General features: G+C 42.0%; 1 protein-coding gene across 1 annotated transcript in view; it reads left to right on the top strand.

The window, feature by feature from the left end:
• Window positions 1-14834: 14834 nt before the first annotated feature.
• The window catches only part of DSCAML1 (DS cell adhesion molecule like 1), a 491654-nt gene continuing 483141 nt past the window's right edge, over window positions 14835-23347 (top strand). The window contains 2 exon segments of the mRNA XM_027857517.1: window positions 14835-15123; window positions 21911-22057. Coding sequence (XP_027713318.1) covers window positions 21955-22057 — 103 coding nt within the window. The 5' untranslated portion in view covers window positions 14835-15123; window positions 21911-21954.

Below are 23347 nucleotides of genomic sequence, written 5' to 3'. Positions count from 1 at the left end.
ACATAGGGTACAATGTGAAAACACTGGATGTATATGAGGGAGCCGGAGCAGTCTTGTTTGGCCAGAGTGTGGCGTGTGTGGAAGGGAGGAGTTTGAGATAAGGCCAGAGATTGGGGGAAGTTCAATTATGGAGGGCCTTGACTGCCAAATTAAATAGTTTGGGTTTGAGTCCATAAACAGTCAAGAGTCCCTGAAGAGTTTCGATCAGAAAAGTGACGTGGTCAGAACTGTGTTCTGGAAAGGTTGATTTGGTAGTGGTGCATATTAGAGAGATTCTTTATGGGACTGTGGCAAATGTCCAGGCAGGGGCTATCAGTTCCTCTCCTTTTCCCCTTCACTGAAATCTGGGCTCAAGAGGTTTTTCCAAAGGTTTGACCACACTGATGTTACAGGTTAAAGAGGTTTTCTAAGCCAGGGGCTAAGAACCCTGGCAAGCTTAGGCCTGGGTCTGGGTTCTGTGACTGGGTTGGTGTTTGACCTTGATTCAATCCCTGAGCTTCTTTGGGCCTCAGTTTCTCCAACCATAAATGATAATCCTTCCTCTTTTCTCACAAGTAGAGTGTGAGGAGATGAAAGCTTTCGAGTTTAAAATTTTTCTCCCCCTTCCTCCCCACCACCCTCCCCAAGACAGCGCACAATCTGATATAGGCTATACATATACATTCCTATTAAACATATTTTCACATTAGTGTTGTTTTAAATAAAAATTAGAACCAATAGGAGGAACCACTAGAAAGAGGAAACAAAACTCAACAGAAGAGAAAAAAAATAGCAATTCAACTTCCATGGTTCTTTCTTTAGATGTGGATAGCATTTTCCATAACAAGGCCTTTGGAGATGTCTTAGATCCTTGTATTGCTGGGAAGGGTTAAGTTTATCAATATTAGTCGTCACACAACATGGCTGTTATTGTGTACATTGTATTCTTGGTTCTACTCACTTCACTCAGCATCAGACCATACAAATCTCTCCAGGTTTTTCTGAAGTCAGCCTGTTCATCATTTCTTATAGCACAACAGTATTCCATTACATTCATATACTACAACTTGTTCAGCTGTACCCCAATTGATGGGCATCCTCTCAATGAGATGAAAGCTTTCTTGAGAAGCGATACTGTGGAAATGCATCAGAAATGAAAGAACTTTGCAAATAGATACCCCAAATTCACCAGTCCATGCCTTTATCAATTATTTTGCAGAGGGATTTGGAAGAGGGAACGAATAGATATTTGTAATATTTTGCTGTGATTCATTTATGGGGCAGCTAGATGGCATAATGGAGAGACTGCCAGGCCTGAGTTCAAATTTGAAGCTGATTAACTGTGTAACACTGGGCAAGTGATTAACCTCCATTTATCTCTGTTTACTCATTTGTAAAATTGGGATAATAATAGCACTTACTTGCCAGGGTTGTTGTGGGGAATTAAATGAGATAATAATTGTAAAGCACTTAGTACAATGCCTGGCACATAGTAGGTGCTATATAAACATTAGCTATTATATCTATTATTATTACAACCACTAGGATTTTTTAAAATTCATTCATATGCTCATTAATCCCATCTTAAAGTCCTGCCAGCTGCACTTTTTCACCTCTCCTCCTTCTGAATTCTCATACCATTTCATCCCTCTATATGCATTCCATGTTGTATCGTTTGTATACCATCTTATTTCCAATAGATTGTATGCTCCTTGAAGGAAGGGAAAGTATCACATTTTGCTCTGCGTACTCCCAGAGTAAGTTAATAAATTTGTTTTACGTGAATGAATCTTGGGAAAGAATTAATGTGGTATTATGACAATCCTCACTGCTGCCCAAATTGATGTCATTATATGATAAATGACATTTCCTCAAGATTCCAATGCTTATGACCATAAAGGACCCCATATTCTCCCAGACTCTGGTTCCACCTCTTCCTAAAGGTTGAGTCATGGTCCCCCTTTCTAGAACAGGCCTTCCTCGGTTGTTAGGAGTTCCAGATCAAGCACATCATCCTGGTTGGAAAGTACAGTGAATAAGATAGGCAAATATCACTAATGGATGAAAACATAGTGAGCTGCTCTTCCTTGTGGGGGTGGTGAAACGTTAATATTTTAGTCCCCTCCAGTTGCCATTTTTAGTGATTTAAGAGGATGATCCTGGGGTCATTCAATGTACACCTCAGAGTAGTCGAGGCAAGGCATCTTTGGAGGTAGCGGCCAGACCCAGAGTAGTGAGGGAATGGACAGAGAGAAAGGGGAATATTTTCTATCTGATTTTCCAGACACAAGCATCCTGCATGTTTTGTTTTTCTCCTCCCTAATTTAGGTGCTGAGACTTGGGAGGGTGAATGAATGGTTGGGGGTTGTAGATAGATTTCAGGGGCCAATGACCCTGGGAGCAGCAGCCCAGATGCCTGGGGGTGATTTCTAGTTTAAAAATATTGCTGTGCTATTTCTACATTTTTAATCTCTCAGCGATTTGGAGGCTGTTTTTTATGAAACAGCATTTGGATGATGCTCAGTGTTAAATGGTGAAAGATTAAATGTCTTTAACTCTGTGCGTCTGTCACATAACAACCAATCCCATAACTTCCATTTTCTATTAAAAATCCATTTCCCCCTTTGACCAGAAGCAGCTTTACTGGTAATCTGAATGTCTCTCTTTTTATTTATGAGGTTTTTTTCCACTCCTTTCCTTTCTCTCTTTAAATATGCCTGATTCTGTCTGCATAGGGGATAGAGAGCTGATGGGGAAAGGCTCGGATTTTAGGGGATAGTTGCAGTATTCAAACCTGAGGATTTGATCTATAAATTAGGGCTTCTTTCCAAGGAGAGATGGAGGAGAAACCTCTTCTGTTTAATGGTTATTGGAATTTCAAAGGGACCAGAATCAGACTATTCCAACATTCATCGTCATCAACAACATCCAGACAAATGTCAGTCCTCCACATAGCTGCCAAAATAATCTTCCCAAGTATAATTCCATTCATGTCACTCCTCAAGAAACTCAATGGCTCCCCATCACCTCCAAGATAAAATACAAATTCCACAGTTTGACTAACTGAAAGCTCTTCATGGTCTGGCTCATTGGACATTGCCCAGCTTCATATACCCTCCATTTGTGCCAAATTGGCTAACCTGAATCTAGCATTCCTTTGCCTTCCTCTATATCCTCACAGTCTGTCCGCTATGCTTAGAATATACTTCTTCCACTCTACCTCTTAGCTTTCTTTAAAGCTCAGTGCCACCTCTCCCAGGAGGCTTATTATGATCCTCCTAGCATTGCCCTTCTCAATTAGTTTTTATTTTACTTTATGTACATTTTGCATTTATTTATCTGTGTACTTATGGGTTCTTCCCACTAGACTGTAAGTTTCTTAAGAAGCCTGGCCTTTTGGAAGGAGCACATCTTGGCTGTTTGTGTGGACAACAATTAACAGGGGTGGGGAACCTGTGGCCTCAAGGCCACATGTGGCCTCACCCCTGGCAGGATATCTGCCCTAGAATAGGTGTTCAATAAGGGCTTGTTAAACAGATAAAGAGAAGGCAGTGAATGACTTGTTATAGTGGTACTGGAAAGGGAATCTGATATTGTAAAAAGGCACTAGCTTTGGAGCCAGAGGACTCTTTTTGTGAAGCTCAGCTCTGCTACTTAGTGCCTTTGTGAGCCCAAGGGAGTCATGATACCTCTGTGGGCAGAAGTTTCCATACCCGTAAAATGAAAGAGTTGTTCTAGATTAAAGTTTATCAAAGTATGGTTTGTGGACCCCTGAGAGTCCCTGAGACCATTTCAGGGGGTCTGAAAGGTCAAAACTATTTTCATAATCATACTAAGATATAAAAATATTCCTCTCTTTCTAACTACATATCTTTCTGAGGTTCAGATTTTTTTCACAGACTTCAACCAAAACAACACATCCCAGCATCTCAAGGTAAAAGTGGGTATGAGAATCTATCTTCTATTAAGCCAGATAGTAAAGAGATTTACAAAATCATACAAAACAATGCCATTTTCACTGCATTTTGAAAAATATAGTAACTTTTCACAAAAATGTCATTTATGTTCATAATTGTTATTTTAAAATGAATTAATAGATATTTTTAAAATGTATCAGTTTTAATTTCTAGTATGGCAGATATAAATAGCTATGATCCATAGACACAAAAGCTCTTTGGGTTCCCCAATCAAATGAGAAGTTTTAGAAGCACTGATCTCGATCATTCCTAATATCCCTTCTACTTCTAGATACAGTAAACCTGGAATCCTATAGCCTTTCTGTCTGCATTACTGAATTACATCCAGTTTTGTCATCTGATTGCATGCCCTTACATTGCTCTCTAGCCCTAGCTTGTCCATGCGTACCAGTTAGATCCTTATCTTCTGATTCACCTCAGTAGTTTGAACAGTGGGGGACGCTTAGTGGGTGCTTCATAATTTTTTGCTGGTTGAATGAATGAATGAATGAACGAACAAATAATTTTAGGGGCCATTTTAGGGCCACTGTCCAAGAAGAAACAATGAGCATGTTTACATTGAGGAGACACATATCATGTAAGGCATCTAATACCAGTGAGATGAGGGGAGAAAACGGAATGTGCAGGGTATTGAACGGGTGTGAACAGATTGAGAGATTAGCAAGCGGTAATTAGATAGTGCAGATTTTGCCTACAGGTAAATGATACTCACAGGCCAACAGGACCTGCTTCTGCAGCAAGGCTAGCTAGAGTACCCTTCAACTCTATTCCTTATAATACCTCTTGCCAGTCAGTCAGTAAGTCAGTCAAGCATCTATTATGTTCCAGGCACTGTGCTAAGTTCTGAGGATACAAACAAAGGTAAAAGACAGTCCCTACTCTTATGGACACAGAGTCTAATGGAGGAGACAACATGAAAATAACTGTCTACAAATAAGCTCTATACAGGATAAACTGGGATAATCAGTAGAGGGAAGACACTAGCATAGGAGCGGTTTGGGGAAAGGCTTCCTATAGAAGGTAGAATTTTAGCTGGGACTTGAAAGAAACCAGGAAGCAGGGATGAGGAGAGAGAGAATTCCAGGCATGGTGGGTAGCCAGTGAAAGTGCCTGGAGCTGGGAGATGGAGTGTCTAGTGTCAGGAATGGCAAGGAGGCCAGTGTCACTGGATCAAAAAGTGAGGGACTGGTTATAAGGAGTAAATATGGCGAAACCTCTGATCCCTGTTCTACAGACATGGCGCCAGAGGACCTGGATAACTGAGGCCCCACCAGCTCAGGGCCAGGGCCAGGAAAAGAACTTTTAGCTCCCTAGCCATTGTATGCTTCCTGAAGTTAGAGTTTGAACTGTATCCTCCAATGGATGCCAACCCACTAATTAGACTAAGCAAGGACATCAACTCCAGCCACTCCCCACTCCTCTTCTTTCCCTGAAAAGCAGTAGGATACATGGAAATAACATTATCCTGAGAACAGGAGGACTTGGAGTCCAGTCCCAGTTCTTCATTAACTATGAAACCTTAATTAAGTTATTTCCCCCCTGGGCCTCAGTTTTCTCATCTATAAAATAAGGGGTTTATGCTAGAAGACCTCTAAGGCTCTAATTTATGGTCCTATGACCTCTATGTCTCATTCTAGTGCTGCCATTTTGTGATTCTGGAAAAAGTACAAAATATGTATATAATACCTTTGGGCTACTGGAAAAACTCCCCACTGACTCTTCTGGAATCACATCACCTTGCCCTCCAGACACTATGTTCCATCTTGTGCTTATTCCTGGATAATAAGGAATTATTGTTGCCTTGAGCTCAGTGAGACCCTCAGTGCCTCAGTTTGCCTCTTTCTTGGATTGTTTGCTTCTCTTTTCTGTCAGGTGAGGTGAGGAAAAATTAATGTTTTGTTAAGGACTCCCGGATTCAGGGCTGGCAGGTACCTTGTGATTGTGAAATATGAACAGGATATAAGTGCAAAATGCTATTGTTTTACACCTGAGAGTGATGCTTCATAATGGCAATGTGCTGTCAGGACAGTAAGCAAAAATGAATGGTTTGTCTAATCCTCCCCAACTCCCCCAGACTCAGAAGACAGCAACTCACATCCCAGGGTTAGAGAAGTATGAAGCTACTCTTCTTCTGCTATAAATTTGCAGTTTCATCAGCCTTGACAGGTGGTTGGACAATCCTAGTCAATTCATCAATTAAATCTACCGATTTGTAGTTGCTAAGAACCTTGTGTCCTTGGCTTCAGAGGAATCTGAGGCCCCAGAAGCTCTGAGAAGGCAGCTCTGTCATGGTGGTTGATGTTTCTACTTGGAGCCAAGGGAGGCATGGGGAATGGTGTTTGTCTAGGGAGACTGAAAGGGCAGAGAAATGAATTTCTAATTTTAAGAAAAGGGGTAGGAGTGGAGTAGGGTAGTAGGGTTTACCTTAGACCCAAGGATCCAACTTTGCCCTTCTCACTGGTTTGCAAATTATCTTTGGGCTTAGAATCACAAAACTGTCGAAGGTAGAAGGAGCCCTACAGATCACAGAATGTGACCTGTTCCCTCCTCTTTTTACAGATGAGGAAACTCTATCCTGGAAAGAGGAAGTGCCAATCAACTTATTAGTCAATAATCAATTTATCAGTCAATAAGCATTTATGGTATGCCTCCTATGTGCCAGGTACTATGCTAGGCACCAGGCACACATAGACAAAAAAATGATCAATCCCTTTTCTCAAGGGGTTTACAGTCTCCTGGAGGAGACAATATGTCCATAGATTAGCATCAGAATAATTATAAGGGAGGCAGCCAGGTGGCGCAGTGGATAGAGCGCTGGCCCTGGATGCAGGAGGACCTGGGTTCAGATTTGGCCTCAGACACATAACACTTACTAGCTACATGACCCTGGGCAAGTCACTTAACCCCATTGCCTAGCCAAAAAAAAAAACAAAAACAAAAAAAAACAAAAAAACCCCCAGAATAATTCTAAGGGTGGGGAATAGACTTGTGATTTCATTGGTTTAAAGCAATTCCAACTGAGAAAATATTCTACCATCGTAGGTCAGCACCTTCTCTGCATAGAATCTTAAGGAGCTGCCTAGAGCTGGGATTGGCAAACTACGGCCCATGGGCCAAATCCAGTCAACTGCCTGTTTTTGTACAGCCCATGGGCTAAGAGTGGCTTTTACATTCTTTAAAAATGTAAAAACCATACAAAACCAAGTGGTTGGCTGGATTTGGCCAATGACCCATAGTTTACTGTTAGTCAAGAGTGCTGAGAGGTCAAATGATATACACAGTCAATACGGCAGAGTAGGACTAGAACCCAGCTTCTAGGCTGTCAATATGGCAGAGTAGGACTAAAACTCTGACTTGGGGGCCAGCTTTCTATTCACAATGCCATACTGCCTCAGACTAATTATATATAAAATAAATACAAAATCAACACAAGGTTTATTTAAGGGGGGAGGGCACTAGTATTTAGGGGGATCAGAAGAGGATCTATGGAGATATTATTTAAGCTGCATCTTAAAGGACATGAGAGATTCTGTGAGATGGAGGTGAGGCAGGAGAACATGCCAGGGATGGGGGAACAGTCCCCCCAGGGCACACAGAAAGACTTGTCCATGAGAATTGTTCCTCTTCCTTGTGATGTTGCTGCTGGTGCTGCTGCTGCTGCTGATGGCATATGTGCCATATGGAACATAAAGATGCTGCCCCTATTCACAGGAGATGAGATGATGAGACCACCTTTTTTATCTTTCATCCTTTTCCAGCTGAGAGTAAGCATGAATGAACTGCCTGTGTTAAACAGAGATAGAAATCTGTCCTCCTTTGACATTTAATCAAGGAAGTCTTCCTGGAGGAGGTAGTCTTAAAAACGAGCCCAACAGCTATTGGGCATGTTGGGAAGAGCAAGCATGCAGCCTGAGACAAAGTTCTTGAGGGCTTGATTTGCTTAACCACTAATTAGGGTTGAGTTCATCACTTTTATTTATTATTTATTGATAGGCAATTGGGGTTAAGTGACTTGCCTACAGTCACACAGCTAGTAAGAGTCAAGTATTTGGTCTGAGGCCAGATTTGAACTCAGGTACTCCTGACTTCAAGGCCAGTGCTCTATCCACTGTGCCACCTAGCTGCCCCAGTTCATCACTTTTGAGAGACATTTCAGGCTTCATTCAGGAGCTGAACTAGACAGTTATTATTGTGCCTTCCAATGCTAAGATCTTGTGGTTCTGTATATTTCTAGTTACTGTGATTCAGGGCTGCCTTGAGATATTTAAATTAGACTGGAAGGATCAGTTTGCCATTTTTAAAAAGAGAATATTTTACAGTAGGATCACCTTTATAAAAATCATAGATGGGAGACAGAGAGGAGGAGAACTGGAAAAGCAGTCAGGGAATAACCCCTCCGCAAGCTCTTGCTTGCATACTCAGATGCATTTTTTGACTGTGACAGCAGCAAATGCATTTGGTACTGAGAGGAGGGAGCCACTGATGCTGTAGCCAGGAGCCCACAAATGTGTTTTCAGAGAGAAGCTGCTAATGGGCTCATCAGGGCTTTTTATGAGATGATGTGAATTGCTCTGGCCAATGAGGCTTAATGGGCCTTCCTCAAATGAGTTGTCCCTGTGCATTCCTTCTCCCTGGAGGGGTGGCTCAGAGTTAAGCTAAGAATATTAATATGGCATGATAGGGGTGCTTCCTCCTCCCCCCTTTCTCATAAAGTTGTGGAAATTGAGGTCAAGCTGGTCCCCGGTGACTCTCTTTAAGCAAACAGACTGAGAGTTTATTTGCTCATTGATCTCCCATTGTGGACGGAGAGGGGCAGGAACTCTTTGTGTGGGAGAGCCAAGGACACTCTCGTTTTCATAGCGTATTCCTTCACCTGTCCAAAGAAGTCTCTCCTTGAAGTGACAGGGGCCCCTAATTCCGAAGGTAAGGACAGGAAGTGCCAGGGACATAGGATGTGATGAGCTCTCTGCGCTATTTACAGCAGCTGAGCAAATAAACTCTAAACCATCGTCATGTTTCACCAGTCCATGCTCCTCCCAGAGGGAGCAAAATTAATGAATATGGCTTCTTTTCCACTAACTTGGTACAAGTTGTTACTCACCGGAGGTGAATGGGAAAGAAGGATCGCACAAAGGATTTAGAGGCTAAAAGAACCTTAACAACTATCCTGTATAATCTCATTTTACATATGAGGAAACTGAGGCTAAGAAAGGTCAAGTAACTTACCCAAGGTTACATAGGTAGGAATGGCCATCAGGAAGAGACAATCAAATTTACTCAATAAACATCTTAATGGCCCACTAGTGAAAGGCACTCTGCCAGGTGGTAGAGACACAAAGATGGAAAATGTTACAGTCCTTGCCCTCAGGGAACATTGATTTAGAGATGGAAGGAAACTCTGAGGATACCTAGAAAACACTCTTTATTTTACAAATGAGAAACCTGAGCTTCATGAGGGTTTAGTGACATACCCAAGGTCCCACAAATAGTAATAATAATGATAGCTAACATTTATATAGTACCTATGTGCCAGGCACTGTGCTAAGTGCTTTACAATTATTATCTTATTTGAGCCTCATGACAACCCTTAAAGGGAGGTGCTATTATTATCCCCATTTTACAGATGAAGAAACTGAGACAAATGGGGTTTAGTGACTTACCCAGGGTCACGTAGCTAGTGTTTGAGGCTGGATTTGAACTCAGGTCCTCCTGACTTAAGGTCCTGTGCTCTATCTACTGCATCTAGCTGTTCCTGGGAATAAGATTGAATTTGAACTCTCTTGGCTTCAGAGCCAATATTCTTTCTTCTTTACCACACCACCTAGTCTATTGGGAATGATGTGACATATAAATAATACACTTGTAATACTAGGAAGAAAGTGAAAAAGGCAAAGGAGAGAGCCAAAAGCTTTCTAGGAAAATTTGAGAAGGGAGAAGTCACTGCTAGCTGGGATGAGGATTCAAATAAGGGAAAGCTTCATGGAAGAGGTAGCATCTAAGCTGGGTCTTGGAGATAGAGAAGGATTTTAACAGATAGGAATGAGGAGGGAATGTGTTCCAGTAATGGAGGATGACCTGAGTGAATGAATAGAGGCAAGAAATGGCAGTTCATATGGAAGACTAGTCAGTAGCCCAGTCTGTCTAGAATGTAGAGTGACTGAAGGGGAGAATCCTATTAAATAATGCTACACAGATCAGTTGAAGACAGCTTAGGGAAGGCTTAGAAGGTCAGGAGGAGGAGTCTGGACAATGGAGAGCCATAAATGGTTGTTGAGCAGGGAAATAGCATGGTCTTGTTTAGGATTATTTTGGTAGTAGTGTGGAGAATGGATTGGAGGAGGAAGACATTGGAGCCGGGGAGGCTGTCATCAATAGTCCCAACTGAGGGGGGCAATAAGGGCTTGACCCAAGGGGATGACCATGTGAGTTAAGAGGAGGGGATGCATATGAAAGATACTGTGAAAAAACCCTCCACAGAACAGCCTTATCTAATTCTAAAGCACTGAAGAGAATATCCAAGAGCCCCAGCCACTGTTACACCCTTACACCAGGGGAGGGAAACCTCCTGTGCCACTGTGCAAATATTTTATTTCCTTTTGCATAAAGCTTATCTGAGAATCATAGAATCTAAGAGTAGGAAAGAACTAGAGACTTTCTAGTTCAACCTCCAGCTAATGCAGCACCGCCCCCCCTCCATCCCCCCTAATATCATTGACAAGGAATAGTCATCAGCCTCAGTGCAAACACCTCTGGTGACAGAGCGTTTACTCACTATTTCCTGATCCCATTCTGGTTTTGGACAGTTCTCATTTTTAGAGCTCCTCCCTGTAATTTCCACTTAGAATTCCAAGTTCTTATCTCTAGAGCAGGAATCCTTAACCTGGGGCCTCTGTGTATATACACACACCCACACAAGATACTCATACACATATATGTGTGTGTATATATATGTATATATATGTGTGTGGGTGTATATATATATATAAATATTGTATATAATGTATACATACTGTGTTTCAATATAATTGTCTTCCTTTGTAATCTGTATTTTGAATGTATTTAGATCCACTCTGGGAAGGGGATCATAGGTTTCAGAAAGCTATCAAAGAGGTACATGACCCAAAATAGGTGAAGAATGCCTTCTCAATCATTTTGTCTGTCTCACAACCAAGGATTCTTTGCTATGAGAGATATGATCGTTTAAAGTTGGGTTTGCTATTGGAGAGAGAGTCAGGAGATTTGCACATGCATGATTTGCCTACAATAAAAACAGTGATTTTTGTTGAGTTCTATGGGAGTTCCAAGTCTAATCTGTTTTGAGGTTAGTGCATGCATTACCAGCCTCTCACAAACATTGTCTGTATGACTCTGGTCAGGTCAATCATCCACTCATCTAGCTAGGCAACTTTCTAAGACTCATATTGAAAGAGAAGGTACTGACTTGAATTTGCAGAGGGAGTTTTCCTCACCTGGGAGTTCCTTACACTGTGAAATCGCAAGTGCAGTCCCCATTCCTACCCTGACCACTAGGACATGTGTAACAATTAAGTTTTGTTTTCATTTTCTTTTGCTGAATAAGTAAAATTTATATTAAACACAATTATTTATCAATTTTATTTCATCTGCCAATAACATAATATCCAAAATTTCATGACAGCTAATGAAGGTGGTAGCATACCCACTGAGACCTACTGCTCTAGGGCTACATGGGCCCTGGAGAATCACCTTTCTACAGCACAGACTTTCAATAAGTAAAGATAGTAAGCATACCTCCCCTCACTTATTGCTCATCCAGGTTAAACATATCTAGATAATAACAATAATAATATTTATATAGTGCTTTAAGGTTAGCAACGCACTTTATATATGTTGTCTCATTTGATTTCATTATTCTCTCAACAACCCAATGAGGTAAGTGCTAGTATCATCCCTATTTTACAGTTGAAGGAACTGAGGCATATGTCATAGTTTTACGTCCGCAGACTATTCTGGTTGTTTTCCTTTGAATGGGTCATGAAGTCATGGAATTTATAGCTGAAAGGGTTTAGAGACTATCTAGTCCAACTGCCCACCTTTTTTCCCACAACAAAATTGAGGCCTAAAGAGGCTTACATAGCTTACCCCAAGGTCTCAGAGCTAATGAGAGGCAGATAAGAGATTGGGATCCTGACCTGGTATAGTAAAGCTGTATTGGGGACTAGAGAAGAATCCAAGAAGGGATAGGGACCACTGCTTGGAATGGATGAAATGATGATTAAAAAAATAACTGAGGGAAGACAGAAACACTTAATACTTCTTTTGTTCTCATTTTTACTTCTTAAGAGATTGATTTTTGTTTTTTTTTTTTGGTTTGTTTTTTGTTTTGCTTGAGAAGAATAGACTGAAAATGATTAGCAAGTAGTCAAAACCCAAGATACCTGAGGAGATGGGCAGATAGCACTTATCTGTCCTCAATTAGTTCAAATCATTAGGCCTAGCTGAATTACATCTCAGGACACCAAAAGTAATGACAGAGGTGAACACTGAGCCATTGTCTGAAAGATTTTGGAGAACAGGAGAACACCGAAGGAGCAGAGAAGAGCAAATTTTGTTCCAACTTGCAAAAAAAAGGAAAAGAGGTAGAACCTGGAAACTCAAGGCCCTTGAGCTTGATTTAAATTTCTGGCAAAGGTTTAGAATATGTTTTAAGAGGATGAACACCAAGAAAGGGAAGCAGTGGTGATTAAAAGGTATCATGACTTCATCAAGAACAGATCATGTCAGACTAATCCAGTTTCCACTTTCTGAAAGGATAAGAAATGACTTGTACTGGATTGAGAGTGAATCTCAGAATCAGAAAAAGACCTGGATTTAAGTCCTGTGTCTGACATGTAGTGGATTTGAGACCCTGGGTGAGTCACTTAAATTTCTGTTTGTTCTTTGGGCAACTTTCTAAGACAGGGTTTCTTAACCTAGGGGAGGGAAGTATCTATGAATTTTATATATATATATGTAGAGAGAGAGAGAGAGAGAGAGAGAGACTTGCATTTCAATATAATTGGTTTCCTTTATAATTCTCTTTATTTTATTTCATCTATTTAAAAAATCCTGAGAAGGGTTCCATAGGCTTTACTAGATTGCCACAGGGGTTCATGATACATACAAAGGTTAAGAACCCCTACTCTAAGTATAGAAGTTGCAGAGAACATGCTCATCTTCATTAGCAGAGGGAGTTCCAACAAGATGAGGGGAATGTTGGAGACATAGATTTAGACTTCAGCTAAGCATTTGAAGAAATCTTTATTTGTAGACAAGACCAAAAGATATGGCCTAGAAGATAGTACAGGTGGGTAGATTCAGAATTGTTTGTGAGACTAGATCTAAGGAATAGTCAGTAGTGGGCTGATGCTCAACCATAGAGAAAGCTATATTGGAATATCCCAACGATCTATCCTTAGCCCTGTTCTAACTAACACTTTTATTGATGTCTCAGACAAATGCACAGATGATGTATTTGTCAAATTTGTAGATGAGGTGAAATTTGGAGGGATAGCTAATGTATCAAATATATATTTGAACTGTGAAGTTTGGATTCAGTCAAAGGGCCGTACTCAAGGACTTAGAGGGCCACATGTGACCTCAAGGCTGCAGGTTCTCCACCCCTGGCATAGGTGGACCCAAAAACCTTTAACCTTAACAGGTTAAAACAATGAGCTAGTCTAATAAAAATAAAACTTAATAGGAAGAAATGAGAAGTTCTACATTTGTGTACCCAAAAAAATCAACTTTACAAATACAGTGTGGGAATTCATGGCTAGACAAGAATCTATGTGAGTGATGTGGCACAGTCAACAGTATTACATGGCAGCCAATAAAAGCTAATACTAATAGAATGTTCTTGGAAAAGCATAGTATTTAGAGAATGAGCTTCATTGTGCACACTCTGCTGTGTCCATGTCCAGGACTCATCTATAGGACAGCATCTAGTTCTGGGCACTATAATTGTGGGAAGATGAAGACAAGCTAGATTGTGTCCAGGAGTGGGTGACTAAGTAGTTAGTATGGTGAACAAACAAGAGAATGTGCCTTGTAAAGGTAGGTGGCAGGAAATAAAGGAGGGAACTCCTCAGCTGGTCTTTGAAGGAAGCTATTGTGTTACCTAGGGAAAAGAAAACTCAGGGAGGGATGGTATGGCGCTCTTCAAATGTTTGAAGGGTTGATGTGTGGAAGGAGGACGAGATTTGTTTGGTTTGGTGCTACAGGGCCAAACTAGTGTTGGGTAGAAGCTGGTAGAGGTGTAACTAATTCTAACTATGAGAGCTGTCCAAAAGCAGAATGAACTAAAGTTAATGGGCTTCCCATTGCTGGAGGTATTCAAGTACAGTCAGGAGAACTACTTTTTGGGGATATTTTAGAAAGAATTCAGGCACTGGAAGGCCTAGAGTACCTAGATGCACCTACAGGAGTAGGAGTTGGATTTGGAGTGATAGGCCTGGATCTACCTAGTCTACCAACTACTTAAGACTCTCGTGACCTTGGGTGAATCATTTAATTGTTCTGGGCCTCAGTCCCCTGATCTATAAAATGAATGAGTGACCTCAAGATGACCTACAAGTTCGCTTACATATTTAAACCTATGCTCCTATTATCCCTTCCAGAGACTAGATCTATGAATCTAATTCTCTTGACCCTACACCATCTTAAGACATGGCACCAAAGAAACCAGCTCTACTGCAGGTGTGATCTGACTAGTGCAGAGGACAATTAGACTATTATTCCTTTTGAAGGACTTTCTGGTGGCTTTCATGGGCCCTTGAGGGATGCGAAAGGTTAGAACATTAACAGCATCTCTTTTCTGCCCTCACTACAGCCCGCCCTGAAGATGTTGGCACCAGCCTCTACTTTGTGAATGACTCCTTGCAGCAGGTGACCTTCTCCAGTTCTGTGGGGGTCGTGGTGCCCTGCCCGGCCACGGGCTCCCCCAGCGCCATCCTCCGATGGTATCTTGCCACAGGCGATGACATCTATGATGTGCCACACATCCGGCATGTCCATGCCAATGGGACGCTGCAGCTCTACCCCTTTTCGCCCTCTGCCTTCAATAGCTTTATCCACGACAATGATTACTTCTGTACCGCAGAAAATGCTGCAGGGAAAATCCGGAGTCCCAACATCCGGGTTAAAGCAGGTAAGGGAAGAACAAGGTTAGGGGTGGGGAAGGTGGAGAGAGGAAACAGGTGAATGTAAGGACATCATGATAGAATCTAGAGGTGGAAGGAACCTGGGTGTTCATTTAATCCAACCACTTCTTTTTGTAAATTAAAAAGTCGGGGCCCAAGGCAGTCAAATGAGTGGTCTAAGATCACACATCTAGTAGGTACCAGAATCAGAATTTGCACCCAAGCCTAGAATCTAAATCTAATACTCTTTCCATAATACCATCAATGAGCACATTCCTGCTTCCTCTCTGCTAGACCAGACTAAATTCTGAAAATTAGGATGAGGAACAATACTAGATGTTTTTTTAAAAATAAATTTTATTTAAAAATAAAGTTAATTTTTATATTACCCAAATTTTCCTCTATATCCTTTCTCCTGCCTCTCCCAAAGAGCCATCCCATATTACAAAGAATATTTGTTAAAAGAAAAAGCAGAGAAGACAAAATCATAAGCAAAACCAATCAACCTACGGGGGAGGGGGGGGAATCGGAAAAAAACATGCAACATTCCACCACCTCTGCAAAGGAGTAGGAGGAGGTATCCTCTCATGTCCAGTTTTTGGAGCCATCTTAATTCCCTGTGATTTTGTAGCATTTTCTTTTGACAGTAGTAGACTTGTGAAGTCATGTGTGCTAAGTATTTAGAAATATTCCAAGAATAATCACAAATGTAGGGGTTCTTGACATTTGATTGGGGGTGACTTTTAAATATGCTCTGGGAAGAGAGATAAGACACAAGATAGAACTTCCAGATGGGGCAGTTTGTTTAGACATTGGGGCAGATGCTTGAAGTGGAATGGGGACTCTTCGCATCTGGAGGTTTCTTTGACAGAAGAGATTCTCATCTCTCTGGACTGGACTAGCAAATCCTACTATAAAGATTTTGTCACTTGGTTCATGTTCAAGAGTCTGTTGTCACACACCAGAGTCTGCTACACCACTTTTGTTGAGGGCTATGGAGTGGGGAAGGGAACAGTTTGGCCAGATAGCAATGATGTTTGTTGGGTAACTAAGGAATGGCATGCCCCATGCTCTCTGTCAGAAGGCAGGCTCCTACTGCAGTGGTTGGTAGAAAGAGAGAAATTGGATCAAGGCTGTATCTACAACAGGATGAGAATTTGGGTCAAGGGAATACAGCCAAAGACCTGCAAACCCCTGTTACTAATGATAGACTTGAAATGGTCCTTTTAAAGGAAGATGGCTTGTAGCATTAATAATAATAAAGCCTCCCTAGGTAATTTGCCACAACCCACAAAGATAACCATTTCTTTTACTAAGTCCCTCTCTACACAGAGCCCCTGTCCAGTAGAACAAGGTCCATGTGAGAGAGATAGTAGATTTTTCTGGTTAAAGTGATATATTTTTGGTCCCTAGGAAAACAGGGCTTAGGAGTCCATTTACCCACTCCATTGGTTTGAGGCCAGGGCACCTGCTTGTGGCACTTATTCTGGATGGTGGGAAGGGAGTCTAGGAATACTCTTTCCAACAGATATTTTGTGCTCTTTGTTTGAAACCGATCCCTGGCCTGGGAAACCAGACCTTAGGGTTGAGTACTAGGTCTGGCCCTTCATAGTTTGTGTGATCAAGTATATCTCTTTGGGGATCTCTCCTCTCTCCCCATCTCTCTGGTAGGAGAGCCCCATTCTGTCCAGAACTAGGAAAGAGAATGACAATGACAATGTCTCAGGAAACAGTCACAGATCTATGCATCAAAACATACTGTGGTACCCTAGAAGGGAGGCTCCTTCATCCCTCTCCCTCTGTCCTTCATAGCATTCATACTGCAAAGAAGGGAAGGTTTGTGAAAGGAGGAGGAGGGAGCAAGGCTGAAAAATATTCAAAGCCAATTATGTGACTCTTGATGAGGACAGAAGGGCTGCAGGTGCACAGTGAGGGGACCCTAAATGTTGCCTTGGCAACCATGAAAGAGGGTGTCAGAAGGGAATTGGCCCAGGTACCTCCCAATGGGCAAAGGAGGGAGACAGAGGACTTAGAAACCTTTAGCTCAACCTAAGAGAGTAAAAACTAGGGTGTTGTTCCAAGGAATGGATCTGGGAGGGATGGACTATTTGTATAAAATTGAGGGCTGGGGACAGGAATGCCACCTGCCTAGGCCACCAGGAGGAGCTCTGCCATCTATGGAAAGGGCCAAAGGGAGGGCTCAGGTATATGACAGTTCTGTGGTATCATAGCAATTGATATTTACATATAAAGTTTGCAAAATATTTTCCTTGTGACAACCCAGTGGGATTAGGTAGCACAAATATCAATAGCACCATTTTAGAGATGAGGAAACTGAGGTTTGGGGAGATGAAGAACTTGCCTATGGTCAGCTTCTGCGTTTCAGAGTCAGGATTTGAACTTGTCTTCCTAACTTCGGGTCCAGCCCTTTTTTTCATTGCATCACAAAATGTATCAGCTCTACCAGATTAGGGCCAGCACCCAGAACTGTAATGGCTTGAGGAGTTGAGGTGGGGAGTGGGCGTTAGAGGAGTGGCCTCAGTCGGAAGACTGTAGGGTGGTGAGGGAAGCAGAGGAGATTTTCTCGGTGGTTGGATGATAGGATATGGCTCTGAAGGATTGGCCCCAGAGGGTGAAGGACTGTGGCAGAGCTTAGGAGGAAGGGGCTTTTCTAAGGGAGAATTTTGGAGGACATCTCCTAAATGTAATGGAAACCTGGAAGAGTATAGAGAATTAAGTGTCCTCTGCATCCATCTAGCTTTCTTGTTATTAGCACTTAGAGATGCCTGTTGTGTTTGGTGCTGAATGCAATTAAATTAAAGAATGCACTCCTACCCTTGAGGAACATGTAGTCTAGGACACAAGCAGATGGAGAAAAAACTACTTTCTTCCTCAGATGCAAAATCACAACACCTTGAATTTCTGCAGAGCTCTAAGTTTTACAAAGGGCTTTACTTACAACAACCCTAGGAAGTAGAGAGTATGAGTATTATTACGTTTTATATGAATACATTTTTAAAGATAGGGATAGGGACTGGACCTATCATTTTCCTGATGTAAGGATCTCCTGAATAAGGAAACTCCATCTACCGATGCAAATTGGCACCTTCTTTTCAATTTATAGTCTTAGAAAGTTGCCCAGAATGCTGAGAAAGTAGGTGACTTGGCCAGAATCACATAGCCAGGAAGTGTCAGAGATGGGACTGGAACCCATGTCTTCCTGGCTTTGAGATCAGCTCTGTAATCCCCTATACCATGCTGCCTCTCAAGTAGTTTTACATTTTACAAGTGGAGAAACTGAGGCTTAGAGGGGGCCCCAGATTCTTAGCATTAGAAGGGTTCTCAGAGGTTATCTTGTGCATCCTCCAGTGAAACAACTTGTTCATGGTCACCAGAGTCCCTTGACTCCAAGCCCATTCCCAGTTTCAGGAGATCTCACTGCCTTTTTGTTCCTCCCACACCTCATTTTGGAGAAAATCACCAAGTTTCCAGGTATTGCTGATCTTTGATATGTTGAGGTAGCAGGGTCTTTTCATTGATCAATTCCCCAATTGATTCCTTATTTTATTCTCCACAGAAACTATTCCAGACTTTCTTTTTCTCCTCAAGGTTCCCATGTCTCTTCTTCTTCCTTCTCTCTCAACTGAGGACTTTTCTTCAAAAAAAATACTGGGGAAAAAGGCTATTCAACATGATCTTTCTCCCTCCCATTCTCTTCATCTCAAATCCCCTTGGCATCATCCCCTACTCTCTCTTGCTGTCCTCCCAGCCTCTGACAGAGAGATGACCCTTCTCCTTGCTAAGGTCAACCTCCTTACAGGTGCATGTGATCCCATCCCCTCTCATCTTCTCCAGCGGATGGCATCCTCCATCATCCTCCCTCACTCTTAAACTCTGACTACCCTATCAAGTTCCTTTCCTATTGCCTTCAAGAACTCACCCAAGTCTCCCCCATCTTTTTAAAACAAACCCTCATTAGATCCTATCATCCACTCAAACTATCATTCTCTATCTCTCCCTCCTTTTCTCAGCCACACTTGAAAAAGCCATCTATACTGGATGACTCCACTTCCTCTTGTGTCACCACTCCTCAACCATTTACAGTCTGAATTCAACTGAAATTGCCCCCTCCAAAGTTACCAGCAATCTCCTATTTGCCAGAGTTGATGGTGGTTTCTCAGTCTTCATCCTTGACCTCTCTGATGCATTTAACACTGTTGGCCCTCTCCACCTTTCAAATGCTCTCTTCTCTCTCGATTTTTGTGACATTATTCTTTCCTAGTTTGCCTTCTACCAGCTTGATCACTCTTCAGTTTCCTTTGCTGGTTCACTATCCACATCATGCCTCCTAACTGTGGGTGTTCCCCAAGATTCTGTCCTGGGACAATTCTATTCTCTCTCTCTCTCTCAATAAGAAATAAATTCAAAAGGAAATTTAGATGGCACATTTATATCCATCAAGACCTTAGAATAAAAGTTCCTACAAGAAGGAACTATATTTGTATCTATTCTGAAAAGAGCAGAGTACAGAATGTATATAAATATGAAAATAGCATTAACTGTAGTCTCTCTCTCTCCTTCCCTCTACCCCCTCACCTCATCAAATTGCATGGGTTTTTAAACTATCATCCTTAAGTTCAGTTGTTTAGTCATTTTCAGTCATGTCTGACTCTTCATGACCACATTTTGGGTTTTCCTGGGAAAGATACTGGAGTGGTTTGTCTTGTCCTTCTCCAGCTCATTTTTACAGATGAGAAAACTGGGGCAAACAGGCTGAAGTGACTTTCCCAGGTCACACAGCTAGTAAATGTCTGAGGCCAGATTTGAACTCAGGAAGAGAAGTCTTCGTGACTTCAGGCCCAGCATGCTATCCATTGGGCCACCTAGCCTCCCATCATCTTTAAGTATGTGACTCCAAAATCTATAATAATTAGGCCAGTCTCTCTCCTGAGTTTCTCCTCAGTCTTACATCCCCATTTGCCTGTTGGATACTTCCAAATGGATGTCCTGGAACCATCTTAATCCCAGCATGTCTAAAACTGAACTTGTTATCTTTCCCCCTAAACCACTGCTGGGGAACCTGCAGCCTCAAGGCCACATGTGGCCTTCTAGGACCTTGGGTACAGACTTTTTGACTGAGTCCAAGTTTTACAGAATAAATTCTTTTATTAAGGGGATTTGTTCTGTGAAGTTTGGCTTCAGTCAAAGGGTCTCACTTGAGGACCTAGAGGTCCACATGTGGCCTCCAGGCCAAAGGTTCCCCATCCCTGCCCTAAATTCTCCCCTCCTCCAACCACCTCAGTTTCTATTAAAGCACCACCCCCACCATTCTAGCATCTCCAGTCCATAATCTCAGCATTATCATTGACTCCTTACCCTCTCTCAACCCACATATCTAATTAGGTGCCAAATATTGCCCTTTCTCCTAACAATATCTCTCACATCTTACCCTTTCTCCCTACTCATACAACTACAACCTTAGTTAAGGTCCTCACTTTAAAACTCTTAATTAATTAATTAAGGCCTCTTAATTTGTATTTCTGCCTTGAATCTCTCCCCATTCTAATCCACCCTATACCTTGCTGCCAAAGTAAGTTTCCTTGACCACGTGACTCCTCTACTCCGCCAACTCTGGTGGCTTCCTGTTGCCTCTAGGATTCAATATAAACTCCTCTGTTTAGCTCTGAAATGCCTGTGCATCCTGGCCCCAACTTAACTTTCCAGACCCAATGGACAGCACTCCCAATTCCACATTCTGTAGTCTAGCCATGGACTTCTTTCTGTTCCTTACATAGAACACTTAGTCTCCCATCTCCCTGCTCATCACCACTATAAGGAAAGCATTTCTTTCTAATCTTTACCTCATAAAGTCCTCTCTTGCTTTAAGATGTAGTTTACGCACCATCTTTTGCCTTAATAGACAGCTAGGTGACAGAGTGGACAGAGCACTGGGCCTGGAGTCAGAAAGACCTGAGTTCAAATCTGACTTCAGTTGTGTGACCCTGGGCAAGTCATTTCACCTCTGTCAGCTCAGTTTCTTCATCTATAAACTGGAGAAAATAATAGCATTTACCTCCCAGGGTTATTGTGAGGGCCAAATGAGATAATATTTGCAAAGCACTCAACTCAATGTCTGGTACATAGTAGGCACTATATAAATACTAGCTCTTATTTCCTGATTCCTCCAACTAGTGACCTCCCTAAACTACCTGGGACTTAACTACTTTGTATATATTTGTGTTTATTCCCTTTATATTCATATTTGTACTCGTCTTTCTCATTAGAATGAAAGTTCCTTGTGAGTAAGGATTATTTCATTCCTTTACTTATATTCCAAAATCTAGCACGATCTGGCACATAATTGGCACCTAATGAATACTTGTTGGTTGAGTAATTGATTCTTACAGGGGTTACATCAGGATGAAGGTGCTCCCAGTAGAAGTCAGGCTGCCAAAAGAAGGCTGATGCCGGTGGGGTGGGGGATGGGGGCAATAGAGAAGTTGATTAAGGGGACTGGGGGTGGATAGAGTGGGACACGTGTGCTGCAATAAGGGTCATATCAGGAGGAAGGTTGGAGGATGGAATGCATGCAAGGAGTAAGGATGAGTGGAGGCAGTTGACTTTGGATAAGTCAATCTCTCTGGGCTTCATTTTTTTCCAAGCAAGCTTATTGGACTAGATGATATTTAAGATACTGTATTTGTAGAGCCTATGGTTTACGCATTCTTTGGGTTCTTGCCATGTTGTAGTCTACTCTCTGATTCTATACTTTCTCCCCAATCTGCATTGCTGCAGTTTTCAGGGAACCCTACACCGTCCGGGTGGAGGATCAAAGGTCAATGCGTGGAAACGTGGCTGTCTTCAAGTGCCTCATCCCCTCTTCAGTGCAGGAATATGTTAGCGTTGTGTCCTGGGAGAAAGACACAGTCTCCATCATCCCAGGTAAGAGAGGAACAGAGGACCATGGAGGAGTAGGGTTGAGGGTGGTGATGATGGAGGGTAAGTGATTGGTTATTCATGGGTGATTGAGCTGGTTGGTGCCTGGAAAGAGGTCTTGTTTGTTCAGTCTTTGTGAGTGATTTGGTGATGGTTTGATGATATTTTGGTGAAGTTTATCCTGAAGTGGTCTTTGCCTTTGTTTGGTGAACTCTCTATACATGGTAATTGACTTGGCAAGAACTCTTGCCAAGCAAGAAAAATGAATGACTGGTCCCTTCATTGGAGTCTAGGGACAAAGCCAGCAAGATGGAGGGTAGACCTTGCTACCCTATGGAGCCAGGGTGCTGTCCTCCTCTGCTATTGGAGTCATTTAGGATCATGGCTTTTGGGGTAGAGTCTTGGGTATGTGATTGTTTTCTGAGTGTGGGAGAAAATGCTTACAGTGGGAAAGTTTGTGGTATGAGATAGTGGTGACCAGGGGCCTAGGGCCATGTATTGGATGTTGAGTATTAGAATGTGTCCTAAAGGTGTGCGCATACATAGATAATGCTTTCTGTCTTTAATGATTGGCCAGAGACCTCCTTATAATTTCAGTGCTTTTATTGTCAAGATACTCATGTGCATGGATAACATGTATGTGTCAGCCTTCCCATGATATAGTGGCATGGATCCAGGTCAGCACATGGATAAAGTAATTTGACCTGAAGCAGAATATGTGTATGTAGTCGGGTTTTTAGGAAGCCAACAAGGAGAGACAGGTACCAATATCCATGTGGTGGGTGACCTAGGTTTCTTTGTTGTCAATCTTACAATGCTTTTAGCTTAACACAGGAAAAAACCCCCAACACTTCTGCCATGGGCTCCATTTTCTTTCTCTGTACCAGATGTGTTCCTCTTCCTTGGCATGTTTCCAGGGGCTTGGCTGGATGTTTTCTTATTTTACTCCGGAGACTAAGGTCGAAATGACCCTACTTGGGGTTCTAGGCAACTGTTTCAAATCTCAGGCCTGATTTACTGAGATACTGTGGGGAGGAAGGTGTGACTGTATTGGTGTTCTATTTTATCATTCATTTATTTATTTTTGTATTTGATTTTTCCCCAGTTACATGTAAAAACAATTTTAACATTCATTTTTAAAAACCTTGAGTTCCAAATTCTCTGCCTTCCTTTCTCTCCACCCCCCTCATTGAGAAGGCAAGCAATTCAATATAGGTTATACATGTGTAGTCATGCAAAACATATCCATAATAGTCATGTTGTAAAAGAAAACACGGACAAAAAAACCCTTAAGAA

Source organism: Vombatus ursinus, unplaced genomic scaffold (assembly GCF_900497805.2).
Source record: "Vombatus ursinus unplaced genomic scaffold, bare-nosed wombat genome assembly UNPS02012156.1, whole genome shotgun sequence".
NCBI classification, from domain to species: domain Eukaryota; kingdom Metazoa; phylum Chordata; class Mammalia; order Diprotodontia; family Vombatidae; genus Vombatus; species Vombatus ursinus.
This window is presented reverse-complemented; position numbering and strand designations above follow the sequence as displayed.